We start from the raw sequence: 20,873 nt of genomic DNA, 5'->3' as shown, positions 1-20,873 counted from the left end.
CTTTTCTTAAAACTTGTAATCGTTTGCCTCTTCTAGTCTTTCAAAGCATGTAAAAATTCTGAATTTCTTCTTTGCTCCCTAAGTATGTGTGAACAGTGACTTCTGGTGAATATGATAAGGTTAGTGTGTATTTAATGTTAAGAAATAATCAAATCATACCCAGAGCCTAATGCAGAAATGGTACTCAGTAAACAGTTGCCAAATAAGAGAAGGGAGAAAATTAAATTTGATCCCAAATTTACATCCAGCCTTGATTCTGGAAGTAATTTTTGTTTTTAAGACACAGTCTTAATACACAGGCTCACAGGTATATATAAAAAAAAAAGAAAGTTGATGGCTATAAGTCAACTTAATTTTTCTCAAAACAAGAGTAAATTTAAAGAAGAAAAAATATCTTAAAGTCTCTTTCCTTCTGCCTGCCTCCAGTTCAACAGCAGGCAGCTCTCCCACTGCAACTTACTGACCTAACATAGAATTCCAGCCAAATTCGATCTTCTTGGTATGCATTTATGTACACACCTATCTCCCACGAGCCAGATGGGACAGCCGCTGGGAGACAGAAGACACCATCTGACACCTCTGTGGCCCTAGTGCCTGGCGCCACGCCTGAAGCATTGCCTTTGCTCAGATGGTTGGTGAATGGATGAAAGGATTAAATTAAAAAGAGAAATCTAACAAACTGAGTCACAGATGAAAATTAGTTCTCTGGTTTTGCTAATTGGAAAGTAGTCCTCATTCATTCTTCCAGCAACATTCTCCATATATCCACAGTGTGTACACTGCTCAAGGACCTGGGACAAAGGTACCAGAATACAGAGGAGAGAGGACAAGGGTCTGGCATTTCAGTAGCTAATCTCTTGAGCACACAGATACCCTTTAAATCGTTCAGGTTCCTATTCTGTGCCTCTTTCTCTGTGAACTCATCTCACACTGTACGTAGGATCTAAATGACAAAAAGTCAGAGTCTACTTTTTAGAAAGGAATTTCAAGGAATCTGAGATCCATCCATTTGCTGGAATTACTTCAAATGTTATCTCTCCTTTCACACCCACAAACATCGTTCTGCCTGAGGCTTTGGAAGTGTGTGTGAAATCTCCAGGAATGACCTCCTTCCTAGAAATTCCTAGTTTCCTAGCCCTAAGTTTAATGACTCATAGGGGTACTTGACACTCTCCTGCTTGATCATCCTGTATTTTCCTTTGTTCTCTTTCTGCATCCTGCTGACGGATAATGGCAGAGGGGCGTTCATGAAATCCGAGAGATCAGACAGTTTCACTTCACTGGCTGGCCGGATCACGGGGTCCCTTACCATGCCACAGGGCTGCTGGGGTTCGTCCGGCAGGTCAAATCCAAGAGCCCACCCAACGCAGGCCCGTTGGTGGTCCACTGCAGGTAAGCAGCATGCCCAGAGCCTCTGAAAGGGAGCACAGTGAACAGTGGATTCAGCTCTCCTTTGGGGTGGTAAAAACTTTCTGGAACCTGATAAAGGTGATGGTTGCACAACATTGTGAAGATGTGAAATGCCACTAAATTGTACACTTTAAATGGCTCATTTTATGTGATGTGAATTCCACCATAATAAACAATTTTTATAAGAAGCAGCAGCAGCACAAGATCCTTTTTCCTCCACTGACAGACTTCTGTCTCCATTTATTCAGTGCTGGTGCTGGGAGGACTGGCTGTTTCATTGTCATCGACATTATGTTGGACATGGCGGAAAGGGAAGGGGTGGTGGACATCTATAACTGCGTCAGGGAGCTGCGGTCCCGGAGAGTGAACATGGTGCAAACGGAGGTACGATACTTCTTGTCAGTCCCTATCAGTCCTCTGGCTGGGTCCCCAAGGCCTCTCCTGATTCCCTACCTCCCAGAGCCAAGGAGAAGAGAAACACTGTAAATTCCCTCCTAGAAATTCCTTAGAAGAAAAAATGATATACCTGGCCATCTGTTTTCTTCCTTCCCTTCTTTCCTTCCTCTCATCTTCCTTTTGTTTTTCCTTTCATAAACAAACAAAAAAGGCCAGGAGTCTCCCAGGTAACACAGCCATGAACATCAATTTGCTTATGTTTCTGGGTCAACGAGCCCTGTAGAATCTCTACACACGTTAAGACTTCAGGGCTTCAATACCATTTCTGTGTGTTATGTCTTTTAAACCAGCTGGTGACCAAAACAAGACCACTCCTGAGAATAGCTAGGTATTTTTCCTGTGGCTCAAGAGTACTCTCTGTACATTTTGTTCTTCTCCTGTGTCGCAATAGCCTGACATCGTGGGAATTTGCCCGTTTCGCAGAAGCACTCTGTTCCAACTAGTACTGCTATCAAGTAGAATTCAAGGTGTATCAGGAATTTAAGCTTTTGAGAAAAAGTATTACATCCTGCTCCTAAGAAAATCATATTTTTACTAATATTTGATTGTTTTTTAATAAGCATTACATCCACCACCTGGAAAATGATTTATGAAGCAGAACAAATAAGAATCCCTTACATTTTGATTGTGCAAAAAACTTACACAAGCTTCTGGAAAACTTAATTCCATTTTTTTAAGCTAACATAAAAATAGCAGAAACTGTAAATGCTACTTTTATGGTCTTTTATTCTTTAGAATAGCAGTTCTTTGTTGTAAAGATAATGATAATAATATATTTTTCATGTATTTTACAGTTGATCAAACATTGCCACATTCACTTTCTTACTTGATCCTCTTTTTTGAGATATTGTTTATTGGTAGTTATTTTTGAGAACTACAAGTCCTAGTTATTTATAGAATTAAAGTAAAAAGTAATTAGACTTTTTTGCATCTCATGTAATTTAAGGTCAATAATAAATATGATAAAACTATAGTAATTAATTTTAGGGAAAGTCAAAGCCAATTTTGAATTAGAGGACCCATTTTTAAACTGTGGACTTTTTGTACATACAAATAAGAGCTCTTCTCTGGACACATAAGAATTCATAATTCTCACATTAATTAATGTTTCAATAAGTTTCAATAAATAAGTAGCTCTAAATGCTCAGAACTGTTTCCCCGGACTTTCTTTAATTATTAATTAGGTCAGTAAATTCTATTTCATTATAGATAGATAAGATTCTGTTCATTACTTTATCTAAAATATTGAGTTTCGAACTCCTGGAATCAGAATCACAGAAGCATGTTAGCCATAGTTACTCTAGTATTACAGTGGTTGCTCTGGTATTTTTCAGTGTCTAATTGGTTTACATCAGTCCGTATAAGACTCGTGCATTGAGCCTCTGTCTGTCTCTTCCTCCTGTTACGCTGCCACACATGGCCGTTCAGCAGTGTGCCAGCTGTGCCTTGTGGGGAATACACCCTCTTCCAGGAGTCAGATCTTCCCACTTGATTCCTCTTGGTTGGAAACACACTGTCTGTGGCAGACCACTGCTCCATTATCTTAACCATGTGGCGCTGTCTTCCCTGCTCTAGATCTCTGGGTTACCTTGATTTCTGTATTACTAACTAGTCCCATCTGCTTCACCAGGAGCAATACGTGTTTATCCACGATGCCATCCTAGAAGCCTGTCTTTGTGGAGACACCTCTGTCCCTGCTTCCCAAGTCAGGTCTCTGTATTATGACATGAACAAACTGGATCCACAGACAAATTCGAGTCAGATTAAAGAGGAATTCCGGGTAAGTCATGCTAAACGAAGAGGTGAATGGCTGTCATGTTGCTCCTTAAGAAATATCCCTAAGTCAGATCTTGAACACTCAAGGCAACACAGGGTTTCTCAGCCTCCGCAACACTGACATTTGAGGCTGGATAAATCTTTGCTCTGTGAGCCATTGTACAGGAGGCAGCATCCCTGGGCTGTACCCACTGGATGCCAGGAGACCTCTACCACGTCACCTGTGACAACCAAAATTGTGTGTGGACATTGCCAGTGTCCCCGCAGGACAAAGTGACCTGGTTGAGAACCACTGGTTCAGCAGAGCCATTTCCCACATTTGAAAGCAGACACCAGGCAGTCCCACGGTGCCATGCAAGCGCAGCCAAACCAGGCAAGGTGCATTCAGAGTACTTGCCTGGCAAGAGTTCACTGTTGCGCTTCTCATACTCACGTTCCATCTAAATGTACCTGGTTCTAGGCCAAAGTCTACCCAGCTCTTACTCCCAAGTGTCCAGATGTCTAGTCCAGCTCTTAATCCTACAGATCCACAATGGCCCTTATGTCTGGTGAGCATTGTCTGTGGTCAAAATCCAAGGAGAGAAATAAAAATATAACTCTGTAAATAGGGAAATGGGAAAGATAGGCGAGAGAACCATCTTGTAGTCAGCTTTAGGAAACGTGAATCTGCTGAAATCCAAACTTGAGACAATGTTCTCTCCAGCAATCTCTTCCCCGTATGTCTGTGTTTTTTCACACAGACCCTGAACATGGTCACGCCGACGCTGCGTGTGGAAGATTGTAGCATCGCGCTTTTGCCCCGGAACCATGAGAAAAACCGGTGCATGGACATCCTGCCCCCAGACCGCTGCCTGCCTTTCCTCATCACCATCGATGGGGAGAGTAGCAACTACATCAATGCTGCCCTCATGGACGTAAGTCCATGACCTTCTCTCAGAAAGAAACAGGAAGATCTTTCTCAAGGGGGACCAGCTGGGAAGATGGCCAAATGTGTCCTGGGAAGATGGCCAAATGTGTCCTGGGTCTTCTTCAACTCACCTGCTGTTTGTTTTTTGTTTTTGTTTTTGTTTGTTTTTGTTTTAAGACGTAAACTATTTTTGCAGCAAAATACGTTTCAGATTCCACATATGTTGTTCTGTCAAGCACCAACATTATTGGGCTCTCAGAAACCACTAGTCCCTAAGTATTGATACATGAAACGTGTTCCGGTTACTCTCTGAGCATTTAAATTTTTAACCTGCTGGTGGGAGAGCAAAAGACAGCTATTAAGTCACTAAGGCAGTGAAGTGGGATAATATGGTTTGCAACATTATTTTTGTTCCCTTTGCTCCTAATTTAGGCAGTAATTAACATGTGGGAAAAATCGCCTGTCAGTACAGATAGTACACAACTCATTACTTCCTGTCAATCTATTTACTTCTAACTGAATGAACATTTGCTATTCAATTGATGGGGAAAGTGAATGGGTATTTTCAGTGCTAATGTGGAAATTTTAATTCTATTGGTATGATATCAGTAAAAGGGTATTAAATTTGTTTGCAGCTCTCCAAAGCAATAAAAACCATGTGCATCCTTTTATGGCAGGAATAAGGAACACCATCACACATATAAATGACAAGGGAAGATTTTTAAGAAAAGCAAAACTATTTTAATTACACATATTTTTTAAAGTTAAATCTTCTCCATTAAAATAATTATGTATAAGGCCAATATCGCTTTTCTATCAGAAATAGAAAAAAACTTTATGAGCTACTTATTTTTTCTTAGTGTCAAAGTGAGAATATTTAATCATCATTCTGCAGATATGTTTATATTTAATCTATTTTGGGGTTGACAATGGTGATAGAATTCAACAATTATTAAACATGTTGAGTGTTTTATGTCACAAATGTGTACAAAATAACTTAGCTTCCTCCCTTCACATTTTCCTGGTATATTTGGATCTTTCTTGTTTGTGTTTGCAGAGCTATAAACAGCCGTCAGCTTTTATAGTCACCCAGCATCCTTTGCCAAACACAGTGAAAGACTTTTGGAGACTGGTCCTGGACTATCACTGCACGTCTGTAGTTATGCTAAATGACGTGGATCCAGCCCAGGTGAGACTCATGAATTACTGCAGTCAGAGTTCGTGCCCAGAGTAAAATCTGTATTTATTTTGTTTGCACACTGAGAAATTCAGGCTCCAGTGCCAGGTCACAAAACCAGGAGAGGATTGAGAACTGGATATGCTGAAACACAAATGTTAAAAATCAGATGGAATTAGGGATTGGGGCAGTAAGTCATCTGAAACCAAAAAAAAAAAAGGTGCAATCACAGATGGCAGGAGTGACGGGGCAAGACGGGGTCAGAAATCGGGCTGTTCCCAAAGGACGGAGGTACTGACAGGAGGGAGATGCGAGGTAATGGGCAGAGTCAGAGCTGAACAGAAACGTGAACATCGCGAAGCTGGAATCAGAGCAAGCCAAGCCGAGAGCCGTGAAGGAAGGACGTCCGCATCTCACACAGCCCGTGGTCCCCTCGGGGAGATTGTCATAGTGGAGTGAGAATGGAGACTGACAGCTGATTTTGAGGGACAGCAATCAGTTTTGCCAACTCTTTGATAAAGATATTGAAAAGAAATAAAAATGAGACTTGAAGATAAGAGAAGCCAGAATGACAAGTGGGGCTTCTTCGTCGCTCCTCTTCTAAACATAAAAAGAGAAAGAATGGGCAGTGATGACTCAATCTTAACAAGGTCAGAAATATTTTCTCTAAAGGGACTTGTCAGGCAAGCACTAAGCCCTTTAGGGGCTGAATTTATTACTTTAGGGTATGGCTATAGCAGTCGCAGGCTTAACTACCATGACAGTTATGTGAAGTTTGAACATAGTGTGTTTTCAGAAAAAAACTTTTTCTGGAATGGAATTAATTTCCTATCTAGTATAGACAACTTCAAAAAAAAAAAAAAGGCCTGAGGTATTTTAGCATCCAAAGTGGACAAGATTTGTCCTTCCTGCAATCCATTTTATTGCCATCAATCCGCCGTCAATGGCATGAACATTCACTTCAATTCTATAATATTTTAAATTGTGTTCGAGGCACTACATTATATTGTTAAGGCTCTAGCTTGAAAGCTAGTTAATAAAATAATAATGAGTAATTTTTGTTCTCATCCAGTCCTTTTTGCATAAGGAGCTTAAATATTTTAGAAGCCTTCTCCATTGATCCTCTCCAAAGGATAGATTGCAGCCATTTGTAAAGACAAGTAGAGATACCTCTCAGAGAGCTTCAAAGATGCTGCTCAAAATAGGGCCAAGGATTGTGGTTTTCTAACTCACAATGCCATGAGTTAAATTAAGAAATCTTAATTCAAGGTTTTTTAGTCATAGATAATTATAGGATAAGGGACTTCTTCCCTCTTCAGTATCATCCTTTTTCCACTAATGTGAATCCTGAAATGTAGTGATATACTATATTAGTGAGCCAGATGTTAGCGATTTCTGTGTGTTCTTTTTGAACAACAGTGTTTCAATTCTGAAGCTACATTCTAAACCAAACTGTCTGGAGTCAAAACAAGCCCTGGCTGGACGTTGGTAGGAGGGACAAAGAGACTCCAGTTCCATTCGGCAGACAGAGCTGATTTTCAGAGTGAGAGAAAAGAGGCTCCTGGGAGTCAGTCTTTTAGAGAACACTAAACTGAGCATTTGAACTTAAAGGCTTTGCAATTGTACAAGAATAGCACTCAGCTATATTTTAAGTATTTATAGGTCCAATTCATAGATGTGCTATGCACCATTTAAGCCATTTTCTACGCAGTTTACTTGGGCAGAGTGCAGAATACACTGTGCCAAGAGCCAAGTGCCAGCCCGGGCCATTCATATTTCTCTAGTGTAAATGACAAGCTTTTGATCAGGACTTGAACCAATAGAGCAAGCAAAAGCAAATCTAGCCCAGTCAGGAATAAAATGGGCAGAACAGTTCAAATGCGCATGTTAGGGTTTTATTACCATCTCGGCTTCCCATCATAATTCCTACTAATTTTAACAGTGGGTACACTTGGGTATCAGAAAAGAAATAAACATTAGCATTCTGTAGTTCGATAAGGTAGTTTTCTCACTTGTCGCCAGGAAGTGCTGGTGAGGACAGAAAATTTTCATGAAAGCATTATTTAATAAATAAATGTCATTTCTAAAATGCTATGGATTTAGCTAACATAAAAAATACCCTCAGTTATCCTACTTTCATTTTTGATCATAAAGTCCAATTCTTTAACTTCTTTACAATAGAGAGGGGAAGATTGCTATTTCGGTTGACCCACTGTTAACTGAAAACTGTCTTGCAATCTTGGATATAAATCAACCTTTGCAACCTTGGACAATGAGATTTTAGATCCTTTGAAAAATAAAAGTCATTAAAAAGGGAATTCAACTAGTGGATTCTCCTGTGTGGTACACCATTTCCTTGAAAATGAGATTGATATGTTTTTCATCTCCTCTTGGCCCAATAGAAACTGGTTGCAAAATAATGAAGTAGTTCCCTCTCGTCTCGCTACAGTTCTTTGTCCCTCAGCTAAATCAGAAAGGTCAAAGTTACATGCTACTCCCCAAAAAAGTTACTGAAATATCAAGTCCCAAAAGAAGTTTCATTTCCAACTTTAAATACCTCTTAGGGTCTTAAAGCTTTAAGAAAGGTTCGTGAGAAGAAAATGTCTTGAGTGTTCTCTCACCTACCTCCAAGTTTAGTATTTCCGTGCAGTGTTTATGAAAGTGCCTCTTTGATAAGCCACCATGCCCAGCAGCGCTGGGTCCTACCACACAGAGTTGTGTGTCACATTCATGCAAAAGTACTAGTTTCCCAGTGTCACCGATACCTGGAGTCTGAGACTCTAGGCAATTGTGTTTAATTAAAGGCATCTCCAGGTAAAACAGTAAAACATTTATTCTTAATACACCAGGTTTTTAGATCAGAGCTTGGAAGGATTTGGACCAGAGCATGAAAATGCAACCCAACACTGTTTTCAGTGTCTTGTCACCAATAAAAGCTCTATTATCCAAAGTGATTACAAATTAAATGCAACTCCATGGGAGGAGGGAGATCTGGGTGTTAGCAGATATGTGTGCCATCTAAGTTCTTATAATGGTAGTTAGTAGCATTCCCCCAGGGCCTGGTAAGAGTTCCTGTCAGCATGCAAAAGGACCTTACAACAGGATATGTTGGATAGCATCCACATGACCTCCTCAGAAAGCAGAATTGCTCACGGCCTAACAATGCTTTCTGAAAAAAAAAATGAAGAACAAAGTACTAGAAGGACAGGTAAGAGTTGAGGAGTCAGCCAAAAAATAAGCCCTAAAGTCTACTTGCTGGAAGAAAAAGAGAGGAAGGAAAGAAAATGAAGTGAATCAAAGAAGTGTTAATAATTACTGAATGTCTATTAGTAACCTTATCCAAACTGTTCACGGTAAACTTATTCTCAACCTTAACCTCATGTTTCTGTGTTTTGAATTCAGTTGTGTCCACAGTACTGGCCAGAGAATGGAGTACACAGACATGGCCCCATCCAAGTGGAATTTGTTTCTGCTGATTTAGAGGAAGACATCATCAGCAGGATATTCCGTATTTATAATGCAGCCAGAGTAAGAATCACAGCCAATATCACTTATATGGTGGTTTCATTATTTTCTCATTTATTAACTATTTAGTGTGTTCCTTTTGTGTCAGTCACTATTCTAGGAGTTTAAAATATATCAGTGAACAAAACCAAGCTCCCCGACCTTATAGAACTTACATTCTATAGCAGATAGATAATAAGTAATAAATATAACAGCTATAATAAGAGATATAATATGTTAGAAAGTGATAAATGCTATAGAAAAAAAAAGTAGAGAGGTAGAAAGTGATAGGGCCATGAACAAGGAGGGAGAGCAAGGCTCTGTCTTAAATAGATATGCCATGAGAGCAAAGACCTGACAGAAGTGAGAGAACAGCCATCCAGCTCTCTGTAGAGTCAGCTTTCAGGCAGAAATAATGGCCAGTGCAAAAGTCCTGAGGCTGAGTTCTAGGAACAGGAATGATATGGCTGTAGTATGGTAAGCTAAGGTCGCCTAGAGGGAAGAGGGTTGGTCAGGAGTGATAGAGATCATGCTGGACCTTGCAGGCCACTGCAAGGATTCGAGCTTTTGCTCTAAAGGAAATAGGAAATAGGAAGCCATTACAGGGTTTGAGTAGAAGAACCACATGATATAATTTACCTTTTTAAAGGAGCACTCCAGCTTCTGCATTGAGAATAGACTATAAGAGAGCCCCATCAAGAGGCTATTATGACAATGCAGGTGAGATGACAATGGCAGAACAAGAGTGGTAGCATTTGGAGGTAGTAAGGGGCAGAGAGAGTCTGGTATATTCTGGCAGCAGAGCCAGTAGGATTTGCTGACAGGTTGAATTCCAGAGGGTCGAGGGTGACTCTGGAGACTTTGGTCCCGAGAACTAGAAGGATGGAATTGACATTAACCGAGTTAGGAAAGGCTGTGGGTATATAGCCAGACTATTGGGGAGGGAGGGTCACATGTAGATAGAGGGTCAGGAGTTCAATCTGAAATATACTGGGTTTGAGATGACTATGAGACAGCTAAGTGGAAAAATCAAGTAGATGTTTGATACCTATTGAGAGTGAAATTCAGGAGAGAGGTCTGAACTAGATATATAAATCGATGATTTTTTGGAACATTTAAAACCATGAGACCGAATGAAATTACCAAGTGAGAGACAGAAGAGAAAGGGACCCAAGAACTGAGAATGGGGCTTCCATCATCAAAAGGTCTAGGGGAAAGGGAGGCCAAGGCAGAAGGGAGAAAGAGTAAGGGAACAGGAACAACTGGGTGAAGAAGGTGTCAACAAGAAGAGAGTGGTCACCTCTGTCAAATGTTGCTGAGGGCCTCTAACTGAAATGAAGACTTAGTCCAAGTGATTTAGCCATGGCTAAAACAACCATGGCTTAAAAACAGTTGCTTTTTCTAACACTTTCTTGAGTACTAGAAGTCTCTTTAATTATGACTGAAGATGAATTAATTATTGATATCTTAGCAAGATTTACACCAATATCCAAAACTGTATGATACAGGAAACACAGTGCAGTCTGTTTATCACCCTGAGCTCAAAAATATCTGATTATAATTTATCCTTTACCTTTAATTTACCTGTAACTAAACAAAGCCATTTTACTACTTAATGCACAATATGGGCAATGCTCGTGTTGTGTGTTACTTTTCATTTGGCTTTTGCGAAATTGTGAGCCTTATGCTTTACTTTTATTTGTCTGGCTTGTCATTTAAAACACTTTATTTTTTATAACATCTAGAGATTAAAACTCATAGCTCTCAGGCCCGTAGACACTCCCTTCGTTATTTGCAGGCAGGCCTCGCTTTCAGTGATTCCCTGCTTTGATGAGAAGACCAAGTGGGTGGAATCAGCCCACCAGAATGCAATAAAGTAAAGAATGCCTGTTTTCTTTCCACTCCTTGGTTCTTTAGCCCCAAGATGGATATCGGATGGTGCAGCAATTCCAGTTCCTTGGTTGGCCAATGTACAGGGACACACCGGTGTCCAAGCGCTCTTTCTTGAAGCTCATTCGCCAAGTGGACAAGTGGCAGGAGGAATACAACGGCGGTGAAGGCCGCACAGTTGTGCACTGCTTGTAAGTGTGACATACTCCCACTGGCTCTTGAGAGCCAATTTTTATACCTTGGGGAATTTTCTGAAGTGGTCGAATTTTCTAAACCGTTGGTAACTTGAAATCATCCATAATGGAAATATTTACATCACAGAAATCAAGAAATGCTACAAGTCGGGGCTCTCCCACACAGCAAAGCTAGCTTACCATCACACTGGTTGGTAATTATGTTGAAAATTTTGTCAGAGGCTTCAAAGAACTCTCTTTTTCCTGGTGGTTTTTAAGAGAGTTGTGGTTGGGGGTTTTGTTGTTTTGTTTGTTTGTTTGTTTTTTGGTTTGTTTGTTTGTTTTGCCATGGGAATGCCTATATTGGGGAGATTTGGTCACACCACAGTGTAATCTCTAGCCCACCAGTTTTAGCATAGTGAGAACCTCTGCTACAGAGCAGTCCTCTCAATCTTGGCTGCTCATGGAGAAGCTTTAAAAAAGAAAAAACTCCATGCCCAAGCCACACCCAAACCCAATTAAATCAAAATTGCTGGGGGTGGACCTAGCCATCAGTGTTTTTTAAACTCCTAGATAATTTCAATGCATGGCCAAGATGGAGAACTGCCGAATAGACAGCCATGCTTTTCAAAGCACGTTCACCTGCATTTTCTCATTGGTGATGACATGTAGCTAATCAGCCAGCTGGAATTGGCTTAATGGAGCAGGCAATTAGAAAGTCATGGCAGTTAGGGAAGATGTTTAGAGAATTTGTGGAAACAAAGTATTAAGTTTACATCTCTCTTCACTGGAGTGTCATTAGACGCATGCAATGAGGTCTCTCCCAAACTGAAAGGAAAATAAAGTTTTACTCAAGGTCCACCAACCTTAATTAAAATGGCAAGCTTGGCTAAGCTGGGTTACTCTCTGCTCTGTGCCTGGATCTCACTCAATGCCATCCCCACCACCCAGGCCGTAGGAGGCCTCCCTGGCAGCCGAGAACTCAACAAGTTAAAACATAGCATGTCTCATCCTCCAAGACACTGCTATTTCCTTGGAAAGAGTCTCACGAACCTACTCACACTTAACTCTCACCCAGAGGTCCCAAGCCTTTGTCTTCTGAAAAACCGTTTATTAACCCCTCTTCCCTTACTACTTTCCCCCTTCCTTCTCATGGACCCAGTTCATTAAAAACATCTCTACCAAAAAAAAAAAAAAAAAAATGCCAAAAAGGAACGATTAATAGCGCACATCCCAATTTTTATTTCTTTAGGTCCAGATATAACCTCTGCTTAGACTAAGATCAGAGGGTCACCAGTGTGAGTTGATATAATCTTGGCAAGGGAAATTGACATTTTAGTTAGAATTTGTAGTATATCAAGTTTTTTTTTGAAAAAGTAAAAATAGTGCACAGATAGCCATTTCTGCCAGCATCCGGAACTAGGAGTGGAATGCATGGTACACCTTTGATTAGTAGCTTCCTTACAGTGGCCTAGTGCTGTAACCCAAAAGACTAAGTCAGAATGGGGGCAGTCAAGGCACCAGGACAGGCTTGAGAAGATACAAAGACCCCTTACATCACTGCACCTAGTAGACAACCACCAACTCCACTCTTCCAGTGCACAGCCGTGAACCTAGGACTAAACAATTATGTCGTTTTTCCATTGACATCTAAAGCAGCAAGCTGTTCTTTAACTGTAGTGGATGCTGTTGGGCATCTGTTGTCTCTGGCCTCCTGCTGGCCCAGCACCCTTTCCCCTTCTTCTGGTGAGAGAACCACGATTTGGTGGGGGGGCGGGGGGGGGGTGCCGGGGGCAGTGGGGAGGACCATTCTCCCCCATCGTAAAGTCCTTGTGGTTCCCTTGGTGCTGCCTTGTTCCCTTGGCATTAGGTGGGCATGAAACCCAGGCCTGGTGAGGATGTTTATTGTTGTTTAGACTTATAAATCTAAATCTAAGACTTTTTGGTTGTGAGACACTAAGTTAGGTTAAATTGGTATTCTCCACTATAAGCCAGGAAAGAATGCTTTGAACCAGGACAGCTCCCTGCTATTCACTTAAGTAAGAACATCGTATTTAGCATAGCATAGCGCCACCTAATGGCTATGGGCGGAGCATCCCTGCCAAAGACAAACCTCCAGGTGCTGTGAATTGAATGGTTCCTTGAGCCACCTGTACTCACAATAAGCAAATAGGGGATTTGTTCTTTAGATATGTCTTCCAGCTAATAAAACCAGAAGAAATGTAAGACGTCACCATTTTGCAATTTTTGATGAAAATAATGGATGTAGACAACAGTCCCTGACAGCCGCCGAAAGCAGAGGCGAAATGCTAATTGGGGGAAAGCAGTGTGGTGTCAGTGCAAAGACAGAAAGTAGACGAAGGGAGCAGAAGAGAAAATCCAGGAGCCGAGCCACACCTCAGGGTCACCTGATTTACAACAAAGGTCCCACAGCAGCACAGCTACTGCAGGGCAGTGGGCAAAGTGCCTGCATGCCTGGCGACCCTCCACACACTACACACAGCAATCATTTCCAGGTGAATTACAGGCCAAAGTGTGAAAAGGAAAGCAACAAAGCTTCTAGAAAATCTTCATGACCATGAGGTAACCAAAGATATATGACACAAGGCACAGAACACTAGCTATGAAGGAAATATTGATAAGTTGGATTTCATTGATGTTAAGCATTTCAGTTTATCAAAAGATACCAGTGAGAATGAAAAAGCAAGACAGAGCTTCAGGAAGAGTTTTGTGATGCATGCATCTGACAAAGGACTCAGAGCCAGAATGCCTAAGAACTACTGCAAGTCAATGGGGAAAAGATAGACAACCCAACTGTTTGGGCAGAATGCTTGATGAGAACTTCATTTTTTTTTATAAAAAAAAAAAAAAAAAAAAAAAAAGAATATCCAAATAGCCAATAAGCATAGGAAAAGGTCATTAGCACCATTAGTTTTCTGGAAAATACACATTAAAACCAGATTCAGATGCTACTGCATACTCACCAGAATGGCTGAAATTTAGAAGACACACAAATGATAATGCCAAGTGTTGGTGAGAGTGTCTAGTAACGAGAATTCCTGTACACAGCTGTTAGGAGGTAAATATGCTACAGCCATTGTGGAACTGTTGATGGCATCTGCTAAAGTATAAATACATTCTCTGAGCTCTTCTCCTAGGAATGTGACTACAGAAATGAGTCGTGTATGCACCACGAGACATGTTCATAGGAGGTTTACTCATAAAATCGGAAACTAGAAACAGCCTAAACATTCATCAGCTGTTAGATAAATAAATTATACAGTAGTATATCCATTCAATGGAATTATTCTCAGCACATAAAAGAATAAACTACTGATATAACATGGATTATTCTCACACAGATAATATTAAGTGAAATAAGCAATATTCAAAAGAGTACATACTATATGATTTCATTTATTCAAAATTCAAAAACAGACAAAAGAAATTTATGATGCTAGAAGTAAGAACAGATTATCTTTGGAGTATTGATGGTATTGATGAGGCAGGAGTAAGGGGAGTCTAGGGTGCTGATCATTGTCTGTAGTTTTGTCCGGTTGTTACATGGCATATGCATTTATAAAAATTAACAGATATATACTTACTGTGTATGGACTTAATTGTCAGTATTTTATACTTTATTTAAAACTGATCAGGAACTTAATGGGCTGGTCAAGCTGGCATTTGAACACAGTGATTAATCTTAAAATCACAAAACAAAGAGCAACTTGGTATCTGTGCCTGCTTCCTAATGAAGGTAAACTTATAAGTTATCTTCATCCAAAAAAAAAAATTGTATGAAACTCTGGAGCTAACTTCCAATTTACAGAAAATACAGGATTAGAGAGCAACATGTTAAATAATTCAGAGACACAGTCAGTGAAAACAATGCAGAATATGGAGCTCTATACAGGAAAATTAACCTATTTCTTCCCTAAATAAGTTGCCAAGAAAAAAATGAGCAAAGAAGCACCTATAAATTAAAATAAATTTGAAAGATATTTCAACCAAAAGCAATATATGGATATATGGACTTTTCTTGGATATGGATTTGAAAAAGACAACTTTAAATGTCTGAAACAATCTGGGAAATTTGAACAGTGACTAGAAATTCAATTATATTAAAACAGTAATATTTAATTATTTTAGGTGTGATAATGATATTGTGTTTATTTTTAAAAAAGATCCCCAGCTCCTTGGAGAAGTGGTTAATTCCAGAGCTGGTACAGGATGAGTCTGGAACATCTCGTGGTTCCAGAAAGTAAGGACGTGCTCAAAAAAAGATGCTCAGAAGAGCACTGGAACCAGCCTACTGGAGCTCCTAATGGCTGAAGCCAGAACAACTTCAGCAACAAATATCGATACTCTTGGATTTTAGTTCATAAAATAAGGCTAATATCTATAAGTCTAAACTGACATAAATAATAAAGTAAATAAGCAAACAAGCAATTTTTTTTTAAATGGGGGAGAAAGAGACAGCTCTCTTATAGAATGCTGAAAGAGAGAGGGAAGTAGAAAATCAGGCAAACAACACAGTGATCATCGTTACAGACAATTCACTAATGGATGCTAAAATCAGTGGGCGAAACTTTGAGGAGAAACAAGAAATTTGCATAATCTCAAAGTATCTTTTCCATACTGTGTATTAACCACAGAGAGAAAGGTAACATCTACACAATGAAAAGATCTGCCATACACTCACCATCTTAGTAAGTGATCAAGGTTAATGTCACCAGCAGTAAGTTCAATAGCATGAACCCCTTGAAGGACCCAACAACCCTTTTGTGATTTTCTTGCCAAAATGTATAACCTTATTTCCAATCATGAGAAAACATCAGACAAATTTAAATGAAGGGACATTCTTCAATTCATATTTTATTATAGTCACTTCTCAAAATATGCATAGGGATCATGGCAAAATATCTACAATATTTTGTATTACACAAAATAACTGACCAGTACTCTTCGAAAATGTCAAAGTCAAGAAAGACAAGGAAAGACTGAGGACCTTTCACCGATTGGAGTTGTCTCTAAGGAGATGCGACAGCTATTTGCAAGGCGGAATTCTGGATTGGATCCTGGATCAGAAAAAGGACATTCATGAAAAAAAATGGTGACATTTGACATCTGTAATTTAGGTAATAGTTTTGTAGCCGTGTAAATTTCCTGGTTTTGAACATGTACTATGGTCATGTAAGAAGTTGACAGTAGGGGAAGGTGGGTACACAACACTCTTTGCTATTTTTGCAGGGATCGTATATGTCTAAACTCAGTTCAATTTTTTTTTAATTATATAAAAAGAGCCCTTATGTTTTAGAGATAAATAATGAAGTTCTAAATGGATTTTTTTTAAGGCCAAGTCCTACTTTGAACAGAACCCACCTTCCTCTTCAGTTTACCTGGCAAACACCAAATGAGGTGTTTGTTCATTATAAATTTTTCGAGGTGGGCTCTCTCGATTACTATATCTATAAAATTGATAAGGTGCTCCTTTAAATTACATAGTCCAGGGCTGAGGTGAACCTGGGAGAGAAAGATGTGCCAAGTTCGCATCGCCTCCAAGCAGGTGAATTCCGGCCCAGCCTGAAGTGCGTTGGCTCCGCACCCTCTAATTAGAAGGACTGGCCCAGGTGGAGAACTCCGCTCCGAGCCCTGCACCCGCACCGGTTCCCTCGGGTTTTGGCAGCACTTCTACAAGATCGCGTGCGCCATACAGCGCAATGTAAAGCCAAACATAGCCCAACCATCTGATTTCTCTCTTCTGACAGGAACGGGGGCGGCCGCAGCGGGACCTTCTGTGCCATCAGCATTGTCTGCGAGATGCTCCGGCACCAGAGGACTGTCGACGTCTTCCACGCTGTGAAAACGCTGAGGAACAACAAGCCCAACATGGTAGATCTCCTGGTAGGTGCTCCCCCTGTCCTGCTAAATGGGGCATTTTCCTCGCTTAGCAGAAGACTCCACACCATCTCAGAGATTTGTGGTGTAACTGATTCACGGAGGAAGAGACTCATTTTCAAAAGCGTAATGTAATCACTTCACTTACAAAGGTTTTTCCCCCTCTTCCTTTTTCTTTGATCTGTCACAAGGAGACTTTATCTAAACGCATGTGAAATGTGCAAATAGTTGAAACTCACAAGTGAACATCCTTATTAATTTCTGTTCTTGGCAGTGCCATCCATGTGACTTAAGCATGTAGTCTTTGTGGAGAAGAAATAATCATAGCACGTGAAATGCCAGATTTTCAAATTATATATTTTATAAATAGCTTAATCACCTAATATTTATCAAAGCTGTGAATTTTAGTTTGACATTCAGAATATTGCACTTAATTATGGTGGCCATAGCTGAGAAAAGGATTAGAGGAGTTGAGAAACAAAGGACTGCGTACAATTATTTTCTTAGTATTTCATGAAACTCTTTTTTTTTTTTTAATGGAGCTGTTGAAATGCCAACCACTGTGACTCAAGAATAGTAGAATAGCTTAAAAGAGTAAGCTTTTAGATTAGGTTTTTGTACTTCTCTGTCACTGGGGAAAGGATCTGAAAGCAAATCGTCTGATTAATCCCAATGTCGGGAGAACGTCCTGGGATGGAAGAGGGAGGAAGAGGTGGCCGCTGACAGCAGGCACGGAAAGCCTGTGGTCCCCAGGGCCACAGAACTGCAGCAATGGGGTTAAAACTTAAAATATAATAAAGAGACTAACGAGTTGAGATTTAAGCTCATGTTGAAGTCGCTGTGGTCCCCAGTCATTACAGCAGCACCTGGGGCTGGATGATAGCGACAGACGACACCAACTCCTGGAACACATCTAAATCACTCTCTAGGAACATCTGTTTTCCCCCAGATATGTTTCATGTTTGACAAGTTGTCCTACTTCCAAGAAGCGTGGTGCTGGCCAGGGATTTGGTGAAGGAGGGCCTGTTCGGCCAGGTGCAGACTCACACAGCCGTCAGCAGTTATGACATAGGCTTCTGAGGATAAAAATCCCTACCCCCCAGATGACTGCCTCCTTTTCCCTGCCCCAGAGAAGCTGGTGAAAACCCAAACTGTAGTCTCAGCTCTGCCTCTAATTCAAGTTCTGGCCACAGACAAGTTAACTTGGCAGTTTATGTTCCCTTGGATAAGGCGCTTAACTTTCTTGGGCCTGAGTTGTATAAACTAGGGATAATATTGGTTTATTGAAGTGATCCCATGTGCTGATGTATGTGAGAGTGTTTGGAAAACTGCAGAGGTGAGAAAGGTGGTTCTTGATAATGCAGGTGTCCATAGGGCATCATGCAGCCCGCAGCCCACCTGAGGAAGTTATGTGCAGCATTGGATGCCGAGGAGGTGGCAGCTAGCAGCTGGTATTCATACGGTGCTTAATATGTGCCAGCCACCACTTTAAGCACCTTTCACATGTCACAGAATTCATGTGGATGGGTGAAAGGCTGACGGGTGTGTTCCTCGGTTTCTAGAACCAGCCCCTCCCAGAGGCAGAGAGCTGTCTCACTGCCTAGGACCCACCATGAATTTTAAAGTGTTCTGCCACCTCAGAATTCTTAGTCTCTTGGACTGGAAGCAATTGGGAAAGGGCAGTTGAGCAGTCAGAGGTGGCCTAAGTTTAAGACAGATAAAGAAGGCTGGCAGAGGATGAAAACAAATGCGTAAGTTAAAATGTTCTGACTATGAGTTCCTTTGAGCTCCCTGGTTCATGGACAGAAGATGTGTGGCTTCCAAACTTTGGTTGGTACCAGAGCAAAGCTACCTTGATTTTAAAATGTCATTTCCCTCTCAGTGCGGCCTTTCCTCGAATGGCTCTGACTGCAGCTTTCATCATTCACAAATTTTTATGGACAGAAACAACGTGGCTTTTTCCAAATCAGTAGTGCCAGCCGTGAGACAGGGTGATTCTTCATGGAATGAATGGGCACCTGGGTGGTTGGACCAGAAGGAAGCTTCTGATTCCAGCTCACTACTTAGAGGGTTCTACCATTATGTATGATTAAAATAGAGAAAACAGGACCTTTGGATGCCCAGAACTCGGAGGGTCAGCATCAGTTATGGGATAAGGCCAGGGTCTGAGAAATATAGGAAAGTTTTGCAATTTCCTAAGAAAAATGTCTGATAAATCTGTCACAGTGAATATTAGCAAGATAATATCTGGTGACTCGAGAAAAAAATGTCACAGCCCTCTTTGCAGTGGGCTTGAAGCTTCCTAAAGAAGGGGTCTTGTCATTTGTTTTTGTTGTTGTTCTTGCCTATAAGTACAATTTCTGTTTAGTTTGGTACTCATTTGTGTGCATGTTGGCCGAGGGAATTGATTCCCGTCAGGGCGATGAGATCTGGTACAATGCTTTGGGGCATGAAAGATCATTTGACCTGAGTTTCTCCTAAGCACAAGGTGTTAGACCAGCAGCTGAAAAGCACAGACTGCTGAGTCTGCTGAGCTGCATCTTCATAGGATGGTGAAGCGTATGCTGGAAAGCTTTGGAATGTCCTTCCGTGCTGGCCGGCCAGGGCGGCAGGTGGGGTGGGGCGGGAGAGCCCTGGCCTGGCCCCCACTCCATCTACTCATGTAGCACATGCAGAGGTGGACTCACGCAGTGGCCCTCCCATTCAGAACATGGAAATTCTGCCACCCCGCCCTGCCAGAGTGGGATGAATGTGCAGAGGGTCAGCGCGTCTGTCTCCACCACCCGTTGAGGCTCTGATTTTTCTAAATTGCTTCAGAGTTTGAAAATTCATCCATCTGTTTTGAAGTGTCAAGAGAGATCCAGAGGGCCCTAAAAGATTTATTTCTTCAAATTTTTTAGTTTTGGGAGCTCTGGAGAAAAGCCAGTTGATTGCCAGGAAGCAAAATAATTTATGACACAAGAATAGAATTTTTTTCAGCAGGGAGAGGTATGTGTTCCTGACCCCCTTTTCAGTCCAGCTTTTAAGTTATCCATCTCCTCAATCAGCCTCTAGTCCTTATCAAAACTCTGAGTCCCAGGGGACAGGCCAGGACCCACAGTCTGAGATTTGAGCTTCTTTGAAACTATGATAGTTGTGGGAAAACCGGCTGCTTCAGCAAACATTCTCCTCTCACCCTCGTCCTGTTCACTTGGCCTTTGAGGTTTCCAGAGCTCTGTTTTAATAGAGAAACAGCCTTTAGGGAACAGAGCTTGCCTAGAGATAGGTATTATCCCCTGGGATGTTGTGTGAACATCACATCACATCCAAGTTACCAAGATCAAGTTACCAAGATCAAGGTAATTAACACATAGTTAAGGAGTGGGGAGCGGGGAGAGAAAGCTTAAGATCTATCTACTCTAAGCAGCTTGCAAGTATATAAAGCCATGTTATTAACTGTAGTCACCATGCTATACATACATCCTCAAACTCGTTCTTCTTATAACTGAAAATTTGTACCCTTGACCAGTATCAATCCATTTCACTCACCACCACCACCACCTCCCCACCCCCATCCCGAGCCCCTAGCAATGACCATTTTGTTCTCTATTTCTATAGAATTGCCACTCTTTTTAATAGGAGCTTTAAAAAAAATCCAGCCCATTGGCTCACCCCAGAGACCCTGACCCAGTTGATCTGGGGA

At 41.1% G+C, this 20,873-nt stretch overlaps 1 protein-coding gene across 7 annotated transcripts in view; it reads left to right on the top strand.

Annotated features, from left to right (window-relative positions):
• Nucleotides 1–20,873, top strand: part of PTPRM (protein tyrosine phosphatase receptor type M) — a 691,775-nt gene that overhangs the window by 665,699 nt on the left and 5,203 nt on the right. For all 7 annotated transcript variants that reach the window (XM_016120972.2, XM_036229038.1, XM_016120973.2 and 4 more), the window contains 8 exons: nucleotides 1,238–1,392; nucleotides 1,659–1,794; nucleotides 3,497–3,646; nucleotides 4,383–4,556; nucleotides 5,607–5,738; nucleotides 9,129–9,254; nucleotides 11,148–11,311; nucleotides 17,062–17,197. In XM_016120972.2, coding sequence (XP_015976458.1) covers nucleotides 1,238–1,392; nucleotides 1,659–1,794; nucleotides 3,497–3,646; nucleotides 4,383–4,556; nucleotides 5,607–5,738; nucleotides 9,129–9,254; nucleotides 11,148–11,311; nucleotides 17,062–17,197 — 1,173 coding nt within the window. The remainder of the gene's footprint in view (nucleotides 1–1,237; nucleotides 1,393–1,658; nucleotides 1,795–3,496; nucleotides 3,647–4,382; nucleotides 4,557–5,606; nucleotides 5,739–9,128; nucleotides 9,255–11,147; nucleotides 11,312–17,061; nucleotides 17,198–20,873) is intronic.

This window comes from Rousettus aegyptiacus, unplaced genomic scaffold (assembly GCF_014176215.1).
Source record: "Rousettus aegyptiacus isolate mRouAeg1 unplaced genomic scaffold, mRouAeg1.p scaffold_m13_p_12, whole genome shotgun sequence".
Classification (NCBI taxonomy): domain Eukaryota; kingdom Metazoa; phylum Chordata; class Mammalia; order Chiroptera; family Pteropodidae; genus Rousettus; species Rousettus aegyptiacus.
This window is presented reverse-complemented; position numbering and strand designations above follow the sequence as displayed.